Genomic DNA, 18,441 nt, shown 5'->3' on the forward strand with positions numbered 1-18,441 from the left:
CACCACAACACCCACCCCACATCCACTAACACCCACCTCCCCCCACATCCACCAACACCCACCCCCCACATCCACCAACACCCACATCCACCAACACCCCTCCCCACAACCACTCAACACCCACCTCCCCACATCCACAACACCCACCTCCCCCACATCCACCAACACCCACCTCCCCCCACCCCCACCACCCCCCCCATCACACCACACACCCCTCCCCACATCCACTAACACCCACCTCCCCACATCCACTCAACAACACCCACCTCCCCCACATCCACCAACACCAACCTCCCCACAACCACCAACACCCACCTCCCCCACAACCACTAACACCCACCTCCCCACATCCACTAACACCCACCCCTCACATCCACTAACACCCACCTCCCCCCACATCCACTAACACCCACCTCCCCACATCCACTAACACCCCACCTCCCCCACATCCACTAACACCCACCTCACACCACCACCCCACCCCACATCCACCAACACCCACCTCCCCCACATCCACCCAACACCAACCCCCACATCCACCAACACCAACCTCCCCACAACCACTAACACCCACCTCCCCCACAACCACCAACACCCACCTCCCCACATCCACTAACACCCACCTCACACCACACTCAACACCCACCCCACATCCACCAACACCCACCTCCCCACATCCACCAACACCCACCTCCCCCACATCCACCAACACCCACCCCCACATCCACCTAACACCTCCCCACATCCAACACCCACCTCCCCACATCCACCAACACCAACCTCCCCCACAACCACACAACACCCACCCTCCCCACAACCACTAACACCCACCCCCCCACATCCACTAACACCCACCTCACATCCACCAACACCCACCTCCCCCACATCCACTCCAACACCCACCTCCCCCACATCCACCAACACCCACCTCCCCCACATCCACCAACACCCACCTCCCCCCACATCCACTAACACCCACCTCCCCCACATCCACAACACCAACCTCCCCCACAACCACCAACACCCACCCCACTAACCACCAACACCCACCTCCCCCCACATCCACACTAACACCCACCTCCCTCACATCCACTAACACCCACCTCCCCCACAACCACCAACACCCACCTCCCCCACATCCACAACAACACCCACCTCCCACATCCACTAACACCCACCTCCCCACATCCACTAACACCCCACCTCCCCCCACATCCACTAACACCCACCTCCCCCCACATCCACTAACACCCACCTCCCCACATCCACTAACACCCACCTCCCCCACATCCACTAACAACACCCACCTCCCCACATCCATCAACACCAAACCTCCCCCCCACAACCACTAACACCCACCTCCCCACAACCACACTAACACCCACCTCCCCACAACCACTAACACCCACCTCCCCCCACATCCACCACACCCACCTCCCCCCCACATCCACCAACACCCACCTCCCCCCACAACCACAACACCCACCTCCCCCCACACACCACCAACACCCACCTCCCCACATCCACTAACACCCACCCCCACATCCACCAACACCCACCTCCCCACAACCACCAACACCCACCTCCCCACATCCACACCAACACCCACCTCCCTCACATCCACCAACACCCACCTCCCCCACAACCACCAACACCCACCTCCCCCACATCCACCAACACCCACCTCCCCACATCCACCAACACCCACCTCCCCACACATCCACCAACACCCACCTCCCCCACATCCACCAACACCCACCTCACATCCACTAACACCCACCTCCCAACCACTAACACCCACCTCCCCAACATCCACTAACACCCACCTCCCCCACACCACTAACACCCACCTCCCCCCACAACCACCAACACCCACCTCCCCCACAACCATCAACACCCACCTCCCCACATCCACTAACACCCACCCTCACATCCACTCAACACCCACCTCCCCACAACCACTACAACACCCACCTCCCCACATCCACTCACCCACCCCCCACATCCACCAACACCCACCTCCCCCACACACCACTAACACCCACCTCCTCACATCCACTACCCACCTCCCCCCACATCCACTAACACCCACCTCCCCCACACTAACACCACCTCCCCCACACCATAACACCCACCTCCCCCCACATCCACTAACACCCACCTCCCCCACATCCACTAACACCCACCCCCCACATCCACTCAACACCCACCTCCCCACACCTCCAACACCCACCCCCCCACATCCCCACTAACACCCACCTCCCCACATCCACTAACACCCACCTCCCCCACAACCACTAACACCCACCTCCACATCCACCAACCCACCCCCACATCCACTAACACCACCTCCCCCCACATCCACTCACCCACCTCCCCCACATCCACTAACACCCACCTCCCCCCACATCCACTAACACCACCTCCCCAACCCCACCTCCCCACACCACAACCCCACCTCCCACACACACACACCCCCACATCCACTACACACCCACCCCCACATCCACTAACACCACCTCACATCCACTAACACCCACCTCCACTCCACACACCCACCTCACATCCACTAACACCCACCTCCCCCCCCCCCCACATCCACACACACCCACCTCCCCCACATCCACTAACACCCACCTCCCCACAACCACTAACACCCCACCTCCCCACATCCACTAACACCCACCTCCCCCACATCCACTCTCCACACCACCTCCCCCACATCCACCATACCCCACCTCCCCCACAACCACTAACACCCACCTCCCCCACATCCATAACACCCACCTCCCCCCACATCCACTAACACCCACCTCCCCCACAACCACTAACACCCACCTCCCCCACATCCACTCAACACCACCTCCCCACATCCTACCCACCTCCCCAACCACTAACACCACCCCCACTCACACCACCTCCCCCACATCCACTCACACCCCTAACACCCACCAACACCTCCCCTGCACCCAGCTGAAGTACACACCAGCTACAATCCCTAGCCAGAAGAATATGACAACAAAATAAATGGATTCGAGCAAAGACTCCCACAAAGACTACCACCAGAGAGTGACAAAATATGGTCCCAAAAAGTTACCACACCTCAAGGACTCCATCACCACACACCTGATCTTTACAGCCAGGCAACAGACAACCTCCCTAGACCAGCATCCGCCAGTAGGGTCGGCGGAATACGAAATATGACCTCAAATAACCCGTATGTGGTAGAGGATAGGGTAAGGAGCCTAGTGCCTGTGCAAGCCCATACCTCCCCCACACCCATTAACATCCAACCTACACCCACACACACGTCACCCACATCCACCAACACCTTCCCCACACCGTCTTACACCCCCACCATTCTTGTCTGGTGTGAACCCAATTTACTGGTGAACGGAGGAGGAACTGGTGTGTATTCATCCGTGATAACCCCAATATTTTTCCCTCAGGAGGATGGTGAGTGTGGCAAGGTCAACACCTCCCAGGGTCACGCCTCACCTGACCTCTGACCTCTAACACACTTGGTTGGTCTTTATCTTATGGTGATGGCTAATTTGGGGTCTGATGAACGGCTGATTCACACACACACACACACACACACACACACATCACATGCATGCACACACACACATGCATGCATGCATGCACACACACACACACACATCACATGCCATGGCTGCACACACACACACACACACACACACACACACACACACACACACACACACACACACACACACACACACACACACACACATACATGCACACACACACACACATGCATGCATTCACAACATGCACACACACATACGTTCACGTACATAAACACATAGGAATATGCAGATACACACACAGACATGCATATACATACACGTACACACATACACACGTATGTCATATACACACACACACACACACACACAATATATACCCCACCACACAAACAAAGACACAGTTATCATGGAAGTTTACAACAAGTTATGAGTCAACATTACATAACAACTCTAACAACCATCACACATGACCAACATCACAACCATGACCTCACAACCTTCAACAACATATTTGACTATAAATCATTTATTCATCAGATACATAACACTGTCAACATAACCGGCAATTATTATTAATACAACCCATAACTCCTGGGTTGTGATTATAAATATATCCTGACTGTTGTTACAACCCGACCCAAAACACAACCACCACCTCCCCAACCCCAACCGGTAACAACAGAAACAAAATAAACAAACAAATAAAATTGTTTCAGTGTAGAAGCTTTAACACCATCACAAATTTATATATACATGTATTTTATTTATATACATATACGACCTCTATACATATACGACCTCTATATATATCGACCCCATACATATACGACCTCTATACATAATGACCTCTATACATATACCCTATATATACGACCTCTATACATATACCTCTATACATATACGACCTCTATACATATACGACCTCTATACATATACCTCTATACATATACGACCTCTATACATATACCTCTATACATATGACCCTACATATACGACCTCTACATATATACGAACCTATACATATACGACCTCTATACATATACCTCTATACATATACGACTCTATACATATACGACTTATACATATACACGACTATACAATAAGACCTCTATACATATACGACCCTATACATATATGACCTCTATACATATACGACCTCTATACATATACGACCCTATACATATATGACCTCTATACATATACGACCCCACATACATAATGAAATCTTATACATATACGACCTCTATACATATACGACTCTCTATATACGACCTCTATACATATACGACCCTATACATATGACCTCTATATACATATACGACCCTCATACATATACGACCTCTATACATATACGACGTCTATATATATACGACTCCTATACATATACGACCTCTATACATATACGGCCTCTATACATATACGGCCTCTATACATATACGACCTCTATATATATACGACCTCTATACATATACGACCTCTATACATATACGACTCCTATATATACGACCTCTATATATATGACTTATACATATATGACCTCTATACATATACGACCTCATACATATACAATCTCTATATATATACGACCCTATACATATACGATCTCTATATACATACGACCTCTATACATATACGACCTATATACATATACGACCTCTATACATATACGACCCTATACATATACAATCTCTATATATATACGACCTCTATACATACGACTTATACATATACGACCTCTATACATATACGACCTCTATACATATACGACCCTATACACATACGACCTCATACATATACGACCTCTATACATATACGACCTCTATATATAATACGACCTCTATACATATACGACTCTATACATATACGACTTATATATATACGACCTCTATACATATACGACCTCTATATATACGACCATATATATACGACCATACATATATGACTTATACATATACGACCTCTATACATACGACCCCTATAATAGACCTCACACATATAAGACCTCTATATATACGACCTCTATACATATACGACTCTATACATACGACCTCTACATCCTATATATATATATACGACCTCATACATATACGACCTCTATACATATACGACTCTATACATATACGACTCCTATACATATACGACCTCTACACATATATACGACCTCATATATACATTATACATACGACCTCTATACATATACGACCTCTATACATATAATGACCTCTATATATATACGACCTTACATATACGACCCCATACATATACGACCCTATACATATACGACCTCATACATATAATGACCTCTATACATATACGACCTCTATACATATACGACCTCTACATATCTCTATACATATAACGACCTCTATACATATACGACTTATACATATACGACCCTATACATATACGACCCTATACATATGACCTCTATATATATACGACCCTATATATACGACTTATACATATACGACCTCTATACATAACACCTCTATACATATAGACCCTATACATATACGACCTCTATACATATACGACCTCTATACATATACGACCCTATCTATAGACCTCTATACATATAGACCCTCTATATATACGACCTCTATACATATACGACCTCTACATATATACGACCTCATACATATACGACCCCATACATATACGACCTCTATATATATACGACCTCTATACATATGTCGACCCTATACATATACGACCCTATACATATACGACCTCTATACATATACGACCTCTATACATATACGACTCTATACATAACCTCTATACATATACGACCTCATACATATAATATATATACCCTAATACGACCTCTATACATATACGACCTCTATACATATACGACCTCTATATATACGACCTCACACATATACGACCTCTATACATATACGATCTCTATACACGACCTCTATACATATACGACCCTATAATATACGACCTCTATATATATACGACCCTTTACATATACGACCTCTATACATATACGACCTCTATACATATACGACCTCTATATATATATACGACTCTATACATATACGACCTCTATACATATACGACCTCTATACATATACGACCTCTATATATACGACCTCTATACATATACGACCTCTATACATATACGACCTCTATACATATACGACCTCTATATATATACGACCTCTATATATATATACGACCTCTATACATATAACGACCTCTATACATATACGACCTCTATACATATACGACTCTATAATACCTCTATATTACGACCTCTACACATATACGACTACATACAGATCTCTACATATACGACCTCTATATATACGACCTCTATATATACACCTCTATACATATACGACCTCTATACATATACGACCTCTATACATACGACTATACATAACCTCTATATATACGACCTCTATACATATACGACCTCTATACATATACGACCTCTACACATATACGACCTCTATACATATACGACCTCTACACATATACGACCTCTATACATATACGATCTATATACATATACGATCTCTATACATATACAATCTATATACATATACGACCTCTATACATATATGGCCTCTATACATGTATGACCTCTATACATATCACAAGTATACAAATCTTATGTATTATAAGTAAAAAAAAATTGTATGATAAATTAGTTTTTATTTTTAGTAGTAGTTGATGACACACTCGTCCTGCAGCTTGTTGATATAATCTTAGTGAGTTGAGTTGAGTTGAGTTGAATTGAGTAGTGTTGAGTTGAGTTGAGTTGAGTTGAGTAGTGTTGAGTTGTGCTGTGTAGAGTTGAGTTGTGTTGAGTTGAGTAGTGTTGAGTTGTGCTGTGTAGAGTTGAGTTGTGCTGTGTAGAGTTGAGTTGAGCTGTGTAGAGTTGAGTAGTGTTGAGTTGTGTTCAGTTGTGTTCAGTTGAGTTTTGTTGAGTTGTGTTCAGTTGTGTTGGGTTGAGTAGTGTTGAGTTGTGCTGAGTTGAGTTGAGTTGTGCTGTGTAGAGTTGAGTTGAGCTGTATAGAGTTGAGTTGAGTTGAGTTGAGTTGAGTTGTGCTGTGTAGAGTTGAGTTGAGCTGTGTAGAGTTGAGTAGTGTTGAGTTGTGTTGAGTTGTGTTCAGTTGTGTTCAGTTGAGTTGGGTTGAGTAGTGTTGGGTTGTGCTGTGTAGAGTTGAGTTGAGTTGTGCTGTGTAGAGTTGAGTTGAGTTGTGTTGAGTTTTCAGTTGAGTTGAGTTGTGCTGTGTTGAGTTGGGTTGAGTAGTGTTGAGTTGTGCTGTGAGATGGGATTGAGTTGTGTTGAGTTGTGCTGTGTAGAATTTGAGTTGAGTTGTGTTAGTTGTATTGAGTTGTGTTGAGTTGAATTGAGTTGTGCTGTGTAGAGTTGAGTTGAGTAGTGTTGAGTTGAGTAGTGTGAGTTGTGCTGTGTAGAGTTGAGTTGAGTTGTGTTGAGTTGTGTTGAGTTGTCTGGCTGTAGAGTTGTGTTGGATTGAGTAGTATTGAGTTGGAGTAGTATTGAGTTGTGCTGTGAGTTGAGTTAGGTTGAGTTGTGTTGAGTAGTGTTGAGTTGTGTTGAGTTGTGCTGTGGTGAGTTGTGTTGAGTTAAGCTGAGTTGAGTTGTGTTAAAGTGTTGAGTTGTGCTGTGTTGTGTTAAGTTGAGTTGTGTTGAGTAGTGTTGAGTTGTGTTGGAGTTGAGTTGTGCTGTGTTGTGTTGTGTTGGATTGAGTTGTGTTGAGTAGTGTAGAGTTGTGTTGAGTTGTGCTGTGTTGAGTTGAGTTGTGTTGTGTTTTGTTTAAGTTGAGTCGTGTTGAGTAGTGTTGAGTTGTGTTGAGTTAAGCTGAGTTGAGTTGTGTTAGTAGTGTTGAGTTGTGTTGAGAAGCTGAGTTGAGTTGTGTTAAGTAGTGTTGAGTTGTGTTGAGTTGTGCTGTGTTGTTCATGTGTAAATGGTACTCTCTCTCTCTCTCTCTCTCTCTCCTCTCTCTCTCTCTCTCTCTCTCTCTTCAATATATCGCCAACAAAGTCTCACAAATCTCACCAGACATAAAATGGGAAGGAAAAAAATAGCAAATAAAATATCAGACAGTTTCCTTAAAAAGAAAACATGGGACTTGTGATACGAGGAATGGAGGAGGGAAGGGGGAAGGAGGAAGGAAGGGGGAAGGAGGGGGGAGGGGGGAAGGGGGAGGGGAAGGAGGAGAGGAAGGGGGAGGGGGAGGAGGGGGAAGGAAGGGAGGGGGAAGGAGGGGAAGGAAGGGAGGGGGAGAGGGAGGGGGGAGAGGGAAGTGCGGAGAGAGGAGAAAAGATGAAAGAGGGAGGGAGGAGGAAAGAAAGAAAATGGAGAAGGAGGTGGAGAGGCAGAAGAGAGGGAGGGAGAGGTGCAGGAGGGAAGACTGAGAGAAAGAGAAACAGAAGAGATGAGGAAAGACAGAGGGAGAAAAGATAAAAAGGAGGAGGAGAGGGGGAAGAAAAAGGGAGAGAGAGGGAGGGGAGACGGAGGAACAGGAGGGAAGGGAAAGAAGGGGAGAGAGATAAAGAGGGAGGGAAGGAAGAGGAGAGAGATGGAGGGAGGGAGGGGAGAAGAGAGAGACAGAGAAAGTCCAAAATTTTCGGTTTTGGTTTATGAGTTATATTGGACAAGGTGTGGGTCAGGAGGTGTGGGTTATGACGTGGTGTGCGTCAGGAGAAAGTGTGGGTCAGGAGGAGGTGTAGGTCAGGAGGAGGTGGTGTAAGTCAGGAGGAAACGTGGGTCAGGAGGAGGTGTAGGTCAGGAGGTGTGGGTCAGGATGAGGTGAAGTCAGGAGGAAGTGTGGGTCAGGAGGAGGTGTGGGTCAGGAGGAGAGGTGTAAGTCAGGAGGAAACGATGGGTTAGGAGGTGTAGTCAGGAGGAAGTGTGGGTCAGGAGGTGTGGGTCAGGAGGAGGAGGTGTAAGTCAAGAGGAAACGTGGGTCAGGAGGTGTAGGTCAGGAGGTGTGGGTCAGGAGGAAGAGGTGTAAGTCAGGAGAAACATGGGTGAGAGAGGTGTAGAGTCAGGAGGGAGGTGTGGGTCCAGGAGGAGGTGTAAATCAGGAGAAGTGTGGGTCAGGGAGGAGGTATGGGTCAGGAGGAGGAGGTGTAAGTCAGGAGGAACGTGGGTTAGGAGGAGGTGTAGGTCAGGAGGTGTGGGTCAGGAGGAGGTGTAAGTCAGGGAGAAGTGTGGAGTTGGGAGGTGTGGATCAGGAGGAGGAGGTGTAAGTCAGGAGGAAACATAGGTCAGGAGGTGTGGGTCAGGCGGAGGTGTAGGTCAGGAGGAGGTGTGGGTCAGGAGAGTGTAAGTCAGGAGGAGGTGTGGGTCAGGAGGGTGTGGGTCAGGAGGGGTGGTGTGGGTCTGGAGGGGGTGTGGGTCTGGAGGGTGTGGGTCAGGGGAGGAGGTGTGGGTCAGGGAGGAGGAGGTGTGGGTCAGGAGGTGTGGGTCAGGAGGAGGAGGTGTGGGTCAGGAGGTGTGGGTAGGAGGAGGTGGAGTCAGGAGGAGGTGTGGGTCAGGAGGAGGTGTAAGTCAGGAGGAGGTGTGGGTCAGGAGGAGGTGTGGGTCAGGAGGAGATGGGGTCTGGAGGAGGCGTGGGTCAGGAGGAGGTGTGGGTCAGAGGAGGTGTGGGTCTGGAGGAGGGTGTGGGTCTGGAGAGGTGTGGGTCAGGGAGGAGGAGGTGTGGGTCAGGAGGAGGTGTGGGTCAGGAGGAGGTGTGGGTCAGGAGGAGGTGTGGGTCAGGAGGAGGTGTGGGTCAAGGAGGAGGTGTGGGTCGGGAGGAGGTGTGGGTCAGGAGGAGAAAGGTGTAGAGTCAGGAGGAGGTGTGGGTCAGGAGGTGTGGGTCAGGAGGAGGTGTGGGTCTGGAGGAGGTGTGGGTCAGGAGGGTGTGGGTCAGGAGAGGTGTGGGTCTGGAGGAGGAGGTGGGTCAGGAGGAGGAGGTGTGGGTCAGGAGGAGGAGGTGTGGGTCAGGAGGAGGTGTGGGTCAGAGGAGGAGGTGTGGGTCAGGAGGAGGTGGGTCAGGAAGACTGATGAGGTGGAGAAACGTGGGTCAGGAGGTGTGGGTCAGGGAGGAGGTGTGGGTCAGGAGGAGGGTGTAGGTCAGGGAGAAACGTGGGTCAGGAATAGGTGTGGAGTCAATAGGAGGTGTGGGTCAGGAGGAGGTGTGGGTCAGGAGGAGGTGTGGAGTCAGGAGGAGATGTGGGTCCAGGAGGAGGTGTGGGTCAGGGAGGTGTAAGTCAGGAGAAACGTGGGTCAGGAATAGAGTGTAGGTCAGGAGGAGGTGTGGGTCAGGAAGTGGTGTGGGTCAGGAGGAGGTGTAGGTCAGGAGGAGGAGGTGTGGGTCAGGAGGAGGTGTGGGTCAGAGGAGGTGTAAGTCAGGAGGAGGAGGTGTGGTCAGGAGGAGGTGTGGGTCAGGAGGAGGTTGTGGGCCAGGAGGCGGAGGTGTGGGTCAGAGAGGTGTGGGTCAGGAGGAGGTGTAGGTCAGGAGGAGGTGTGGGTCAGGAGGTGTGGGTCAGAGGTTGTGGGTCAGGAGGCGGAGGTGTGGGTCAGGAGGCGGAGGTGTGGGTGGAGGAGGTGCTGGTCAGGTGTGGGTCAGTAGGGGAGCAGGTCTGGAAGCGGAGGGGTCAGGAAGCAGAGGTGTGAGTCAGGAGGTAGGTCAGGAGGAGGTGGGCTCGGAGGAGGTGCGTGGCTGTGGGTCCAGTAGAGTGGGCAGGAAGCGGAGGTATGGGTCAAGGAGGAGGACGTGTAGGTCAGGAAGAAGTGTGGGTCAGGAGGCAGGAGGTGTGGGGAGGCAGGAGGGTCAGGAGGATGTAGGTCAGGAAGAAGGGGGACAGGAGGCAGGAGGTTGGGGTCAGGAGGCAGGAGGTGTAGGTCAGGAGGAGGACGTGTAGGTCAGGAAGAAGTGTGGGTCAGGAGGCAGGAGGTTGTGGGTCAGGAGGCAGGAGGTGTAGGTCAGGAGGAAGTGTGGGTCAGGAGGTGTGGGTCATAAAGCGGAGGTATGGGTCAAGAAGCAGAGGTGTGGGTCAGTAAGCTAAGGTGTGGGTTAGGTTAGGTTAGGTTAGGTCAGGTTTGGTTAAGTTAGGTTAGGTTAGTTAGGTCAGGTTTGGTTAGGTTAGGTTAGGTTGGGTTGGTTAGCCAAAGTTTGGTTAGTTAGGTTAGGTTAGGTCAGGTTAGGTTAGGTTAGGTTAGGTAGGGAAGAGTTAGGTTAGGTCAGGTTTGCTAGTTAGGTTAGGTTAGGTCAGGTTAGGTTAGGTTAGGGGTTGGGTTAGGTTGCAGGTTGTTATTTGGTCGAGCGTCTGCTGGTTTGTTTACATGTGACGTCATACAAAAGGACCGGTGGGGTTATGAGTTGATGGGAGGACAGGTTAATACCGTGAGTCAGTGAGTGAAGTGAGTCAGCAACCACCAATCAGTCCGTCCGTCAGTCAGTCAGCCAGTCCAGTCCGTCAATCAATCAGTCGTCAGTCCGTCCGTCCGTCAATCCGTCCGTCAACCAGATCGTCAATCAACTAAGTCCATCAGCAAACCAGTTAGTCCGTCAGTCAGTCATTCCGGTAGTCAGTTAGTCAGTCACTCAGTCCATCAATCAATCAATCAGTCCATCAGTCAGTCAGTTAGTCCGACAACCAATCAATCCCGTCAGTCAGTCACCAGTCCAGTCAATCAAGCAATCAGTCCGTGAATGAATGGATCAGTCAGTCAGTCAGTCAGTCAGTCAGTCAGTGCTGTAATAAGCTGACGCACTGTAAAAACAAAAAGATATAATTTGTGTGTGAATTAAATATAACTACTTCCTGTCCATACATGATATTAATTTGTGGTTATTATTAATGGTCCCTTGTGAACATGTGTGTGTGTAACTGCACATACATGTGTCCAACATATGTGTGTGTGTTACATACATGTGTCTATTACATACATGTGTCCCTCAATATCACACTCAAACGGGAAATACATTAGTGAGTGAATTTTAAATATAATGATAAAATGTGTGTGTGTGTGTGTGTGTGTGTGTGTGTGTGTGTGTGTGTGTGTATAACCAGTATAATTTACATACTGCATAAGTTATAAGTAATTAATAACACAAACCATGGATGTATAATTATGAACATTCATTCTTCAATAACCTGTAGAGGGTAAAGGTTGTTCAGGTTAGTAGCTGTATTAAACAACCTCGCGGTGTGTTGTCTCGCCCGAGTGTCGCAGTGAAGCAACTCTCTCTCAGTAGTCGGTATTACTTTTAACACTCAATAGAGGTTGCTCATTTGTAGTAATTGGATACTTGTTTCACACTTGCAATGCGTCAAGTATGTTAGATAGTTAAGTAATATATAGATAATTGCACCGCCACATGAGTGATTCATGGGTCAGGGATCACTTACCAGCCGGCTGTTTATACACGTTATGTAAACACCGCTGACTATAGTTTGCTTGATATTCAGGAGACGATTACTCTCCTTCGAGAACCTTCTAGAAGCTTGGCTCATAGATCGCTCTGGTGGAGAGTGCAGGAGTTACTCTCTACGAGCGTGCCTGGCAGCAGCCCTTGTCAGATCTTGAGCTGGACCCCTTGAGTAAAGATCTTCACCTGACCACCCCAGTTCAGGGTGCTTCTAACACAGAGCCGCCTCAGTTACAACCCGACCCACACTGAGAACGCTTCCAGTAATAGATGACGGGGCCAGTCTAATTAACTGTACAGTATTAAGACTTGTAAATACACTGTACAGATACACCAGTCTTGTGTATACCCTTTGTGGAAGAAGTGACTGCTCTGTTGGACCACAGACTATCGACAGTCTCTATCAGGCAGCCTACTGATATAAACGGACTCTAAATAACCTCCAAATGAAATTTTAGTGAGACTGTATACTGACAAGTCTCACTCTCACAGGCCTACAAGTGTGTGTGTGTGTGTGTGTGTGTGTGTACCAGAGCCCACCGTCACACTGGACCACTCTGCTAGTAGTGCCCTACCCAACATACTTTTCCCTCTACCCCACCTGCCCACAGCCCCACACCCAGTCTCCCATACGGCGATAATAATGATGATAACAAATAATAATAATAATAATAATATATATATATATATATATATAATATATATATATATATATATATATATAAAAACAAAGAAGTGTTCTGTGTGTGTGTGTGTCCACACGAGAATCTCGGAAACTACTTTACCGATCTGTAGTGATGATGGATGGTGTTATATGTGATAAGAACATAAGAACATAAGAATGGAGAAACTGCAGCGGGCCTATTACCATACTAGAAGTCCTGTTTACACCAACCCCTATTGGTCATATAAGACCAACCTATGTTTGAAGCTATTCAAGCGTGCTGAGTTAATGATGATATTTGTAACTTGTTCCATTCATCCACTACTTCGTTTCCAAACCAATGTTTACCTATTTCACGCCTAAATCTAAATTTGTCTAAATTAAAACCATTGTTACGAGTTCGCCCTGGTTGGATAGTATGAGTACCTTTGTAATGTCCCTTTGTTTAGCCCCTGTTCCACTTATACACCTCATCAGGTCGCCCCTCGCTCTACGTCTCTCGAGGGAGTGCAAATTAAGATGCTTTAACCTGGATGGTGTTATATGGTGATGATGATGGTGTTATATGTAGTGATGATGGGTGGTGTTATATGTAGTGATGATGGATGGTGTTATATGGTGATGATGGGTGGTGTTATATGTAGTGATGATGGATGGTGTTATATGTAGTGATGATGGATGGTGTTATATGCAGTGATGATGGATGGTGTTATGGTGATGATGGATATATATGTAGATGATGGATGGTGTTATATGTAGTGATGATGGATGGTGTTATATGTAGTATGATGGATGGTGTTATATGTAGTGATGATGGGTGGTGTTATATGTAGTGATGATGGATAGTGTTATATGTAGTGATGATGGATGGTGTTATATGTAGTGATGATGGATGTAAGGTATGTAGTGATGATGGATGGTGTTATATGTAGTGATGATGGATGGTGTTATATGTAGGATGATGGATGGTGTTATATGTAGTGATGATGGGTGGTGTTATATGTAGTGATGATGGTGGTGTTATATGTAGCGATGATGGATGGTGTTATATGTAGTGATGATGGATGGTGTTATATGTAGTGATGATTAGACAATAAAATAATAACAGTTTAATGCTAAAAAATAATTTTTGGTGTACCGTTGTAGTGGAACTTACTTACAAAGTTAATGAAATATTGATGGAAGATAAGGTTTTGGGGAGTGAACAGTGAGAGAATGTGGAGCCCCGAGGTGGCGTCCTAACGTGGCCTAGCGGATGAGCTAGTAATTCTGCTGGTAATATTAATAATAATAAAAACAACAACAATAAAAAATAATAATACTAATACTAATACTAATAATAATAATAATAATAATAAAACAACAATAATAATAACAATAATAATATTAATAATAATAAAAACAACAACAATAAAATAATAATAATAATAATAATAATAATAATAATAATAATAATAATAATAAAACCACCTTCCAGTTCTCAGCCGTGACCTGATATTGACCATAATAAAACAGGACAAAGGTCATTAATGGTGTACAATATATGTCCAGTGGTTATAACATAACACACAATGGTAATTAACCTTTGATATATTACCCTGAATACACCTAACTACCGCACCTGATGTTTATAGATTACCGACACCTGATGTTTATAGATTACCCGACACCTGGTGTTTATAGATTACTACGACACCTGATGTTTATAGATTACCACGACACCTGATGTTTATAGATACCGACACCTGATGTTTATAGATTCCGGCACCTGATGTTTATAGATTACGACACTGATGTTTATAGATTACCGACACGGTGTTTATAGATTACCACGACACCTGATGTTTATAGATTACCGACACCTGATGTTTATAGATTACCGGCACCTGATGTTTATAGATTACCCGACACCTGATGTTTATAGATTACCACGACACCTGATGTTTATAGATTACCACGGCACCTGATGTTTATAGATTACCACGGCACCTGATGTTTATAGATTACCGCGACACCTGATGTTTGTAGATTACCACGACACCTGATGTTTGTAGATTACAACGGTACCTGATGTTTATAGATTACCACGGCACCTGATGTTTATAGATTACCACGGCACCTGATGTTTATAGATTACCACGGCACCTGATGTTTATAGATTACCACGACACTTCATGTATACAATAATCTGGATACATCTCTCTGTTTTAGGCCCGTAATCCTGTTTAAATCCGGGTGTTTACATATAATAATACCCATCATACTGAAGGGAAATATTGTACATATGTTCCGAATATAACTTAGTTTATTATAGGATTAATATATCTATTATAAAGGTCTGAAATAAAGGGTTATATTGTGAAAATACCTAACTTGGCCGGGCCTGACCTTACATAACCTTCCCTAACTTGACCTGACATGACTTGACCTTACCTAACTTGACCAGAGCTAACTTAACCTAACCAAACCCTCCGAAACGTGATGAGACTTGACCTGACTTGACCCAACCTTCCCAAACGAGACCAGACCTGACTTGACCTAACCCAACCTTCCCAAACGTGACCGGACCTGATCTGACCTAACCTAACCTTCCCAAACTTGACCTGACCTAACCTGACCTAACCTTCCCAAACGAGACCAGACCTGACTTGACCTAACCTAACCGTCCCAAACATGAATGGACTTTACCTGACCGACCCTAACCTGACCTGACCTGACCTGACCTTCCCAAGGTTGACCAGACCCCAACCTTGTCACGTTGAATTTATAACGCCGATAAACATGACAAACCGCTACACATAGACATTAGGCTAGTGTGTGTGTGTGTGTGTGTGTGTGTGTGTGTGTGTGTGTGTGTGTGTGTGTGTGTGTGTGTGTGTGTGTGTGTGCGGTTTGAGATATTTTGGTACGGCTGGACCTCTGACTTTTCTATATCCTGATGTGTGTTATTTATGTCCTGAGAGAGAGAGAGAGAGAGAGAGAGAGAGAGAGAGAGAGAGAGAGAGAGAGTTAAAACACACACACCTAACAAAACAAAGCAGAGAGAGTCATTAAAAACAAAGAAACAACACCATACCACCATACACATCATACCACCACACCACCATACACATCATGCCACCATACTCGCCCACTGGTTCCCGACAGCGGTATACAGGTAATACAGTCCACCTGGCCCAGCTTATCAGAGGTAAGCAGACGCCCTGAGACACGCCAGCCCCTCTCCCTCCCCTCTTGCCTACTGATTACCATGAAGAGTAGAGTAAAACACGGCAAAGAGGAGGAGGAAGGAGGGAGGGAGGAAGAGGGGGAAGGTGGGAGGAGGGGGAAGGTTGGAGGAAGGAGCGGGGAGGGAGGGAGAGATTGTGGGAGGCGGAGAAAAAATAGTGAGGGAGGGAAAGACGGGGGTGGAAGGAAAGAGAGAGAGAGAGAGAGAGTACACCTGGTGGCCACGTCTGTCAACACAAGCTGCTTAAACTCACATGTACGGGCGGAAGGACAGAGGCTCGGACAGACGGAAAGAGGCAGGCGGGCGGACGGACGGACGGACGGATTCACAAACACACGGACGAATAGCCGGACGTTGCTCATTTCCAGCCTCCCTCCCCTCCCCTCCCCCTGTCTCCCATTGAGGCTGAGGGAGGGGAGGTGAGTAGGAGGGGGGGGGGGTGGTGTGGTGTGGCGTAGTGTGACATTGTGTAGCGTGGCATGGTGTGGTGTCAGAGTGTGGTGTCAGAGTGTAGCGTCAGAGTGTGGTGCCAGGGTGTGGTGTCAGAGTGTGGTGTCAGGGTCAATAATTTACCACCATTACGTGACCAGGAAGCGGTACACCACACAACCTGCATTTATTATTATCAGTGGAGTATATTGTCTTACTGTGCTGAGTTATGTTTACGACCAACACCCGGAGCTACAACAGGTGTCACGGTGGACAGGTGAGCTCTCATCATCACTACTGTATGGAAATTACCCCACCTCTTGTGAAATATATATTGTTATTATATTTATTTTTTCTTCATCAACATATCCTCTGCCAATGACACACACACACACACACACACACACACACACACACACACACACACACACACACACACACACTCACTCATCTGGTAGCGTGTCGAGTTGCCAGTTAGCAGCCTTTTGTTCGTGTCATTTCAATGTGAAGAAAAAATAACACGAGAAGTAAGGAAGTGTTGTTATTGTTGTTGTTGTGGTGGTGGTGGTTGTGGTGTTGTTGTTGTTATTGTAGTTGTTGTTGATGGTGGTGGTGGTGATGTTGCTAGTAGTGGTGGTAGTGTTGTTGTTATTGTGTGTACCTGTGCTACAACTACCATACATACATACATACGTACATACATACAAGGGAATTACTACATCACATGAGGACTCTCATAACACCATCTGTGAGGTAATTACATCACGTGAGGTCCCCCATAACACCATCTGTGAGGGAATTACTACACCACGTGGTCCCTCATAACACCATCTGTGAGGTAATTACATCACGTGAGGTCCCCCATAACACCATCTGTGAGGGAATTACTACACCACGTGGTCCCTCATAACACCATCTGTGAGGTAATTACATCACGTGAGTTCCTCCTAACACCATCTGGGAGAGTTACTACACTCCATGTTTGCTGTTCAACACCTACATTAATCTGTATGTTCTGTATGTTCCTTTACCTTTCTCTAATGAAGGCTTTTGTTAAACCACCAATGTATGTAATAAGTCATTTATGCCCAATGTATATTTTTAGCTGGACTGTAGAACTTTTTCAATAAACCGTTAAAAATTATTATTATTATT

The 18,441-nt window shown here is 46.5% G+C and overlaps 1 protein-coding gene across 1 annotated transcript in view; it reads left to right on the top strand.

Annotated features, from left to right (window-relative positions):
• LOC121857288 (serine/arginine repetitive matrix protein 2-like) overlaps positions 1-18,441 on the top strand; it is a 106,432-nt gene that overhangs the window by 638 nt on the left and 87,353 nt on the right. Inside the window, exon 2 of the mRNA XM_042353278.1 lies at positions 3,450-3,456. Coding sequence (XP_042209212.1) covers positions 3,450-3,456 — 7 coding nt within the window. The remainder of the gene's footprint in view (positions 1-3,449; positions 3,457-18,441) is intronic.

The sequence above is a fragment of the Homarus americanus genome, unplaced genomic scaffold (assembly GCF_018991925.1).
Source record: "Homarus americanus isolate GMGI-L3 unplaced genomic scaffold, GMGI_Hamer_2.0 scaffold20465, whole genome shotgun sequence".
Taxonomy (NCBI): Eukaryota; Metazoa; Arthropoda; class Malacostraca; order Decapoda; family Nephropidae; genus Homarus; species Homarus americanus.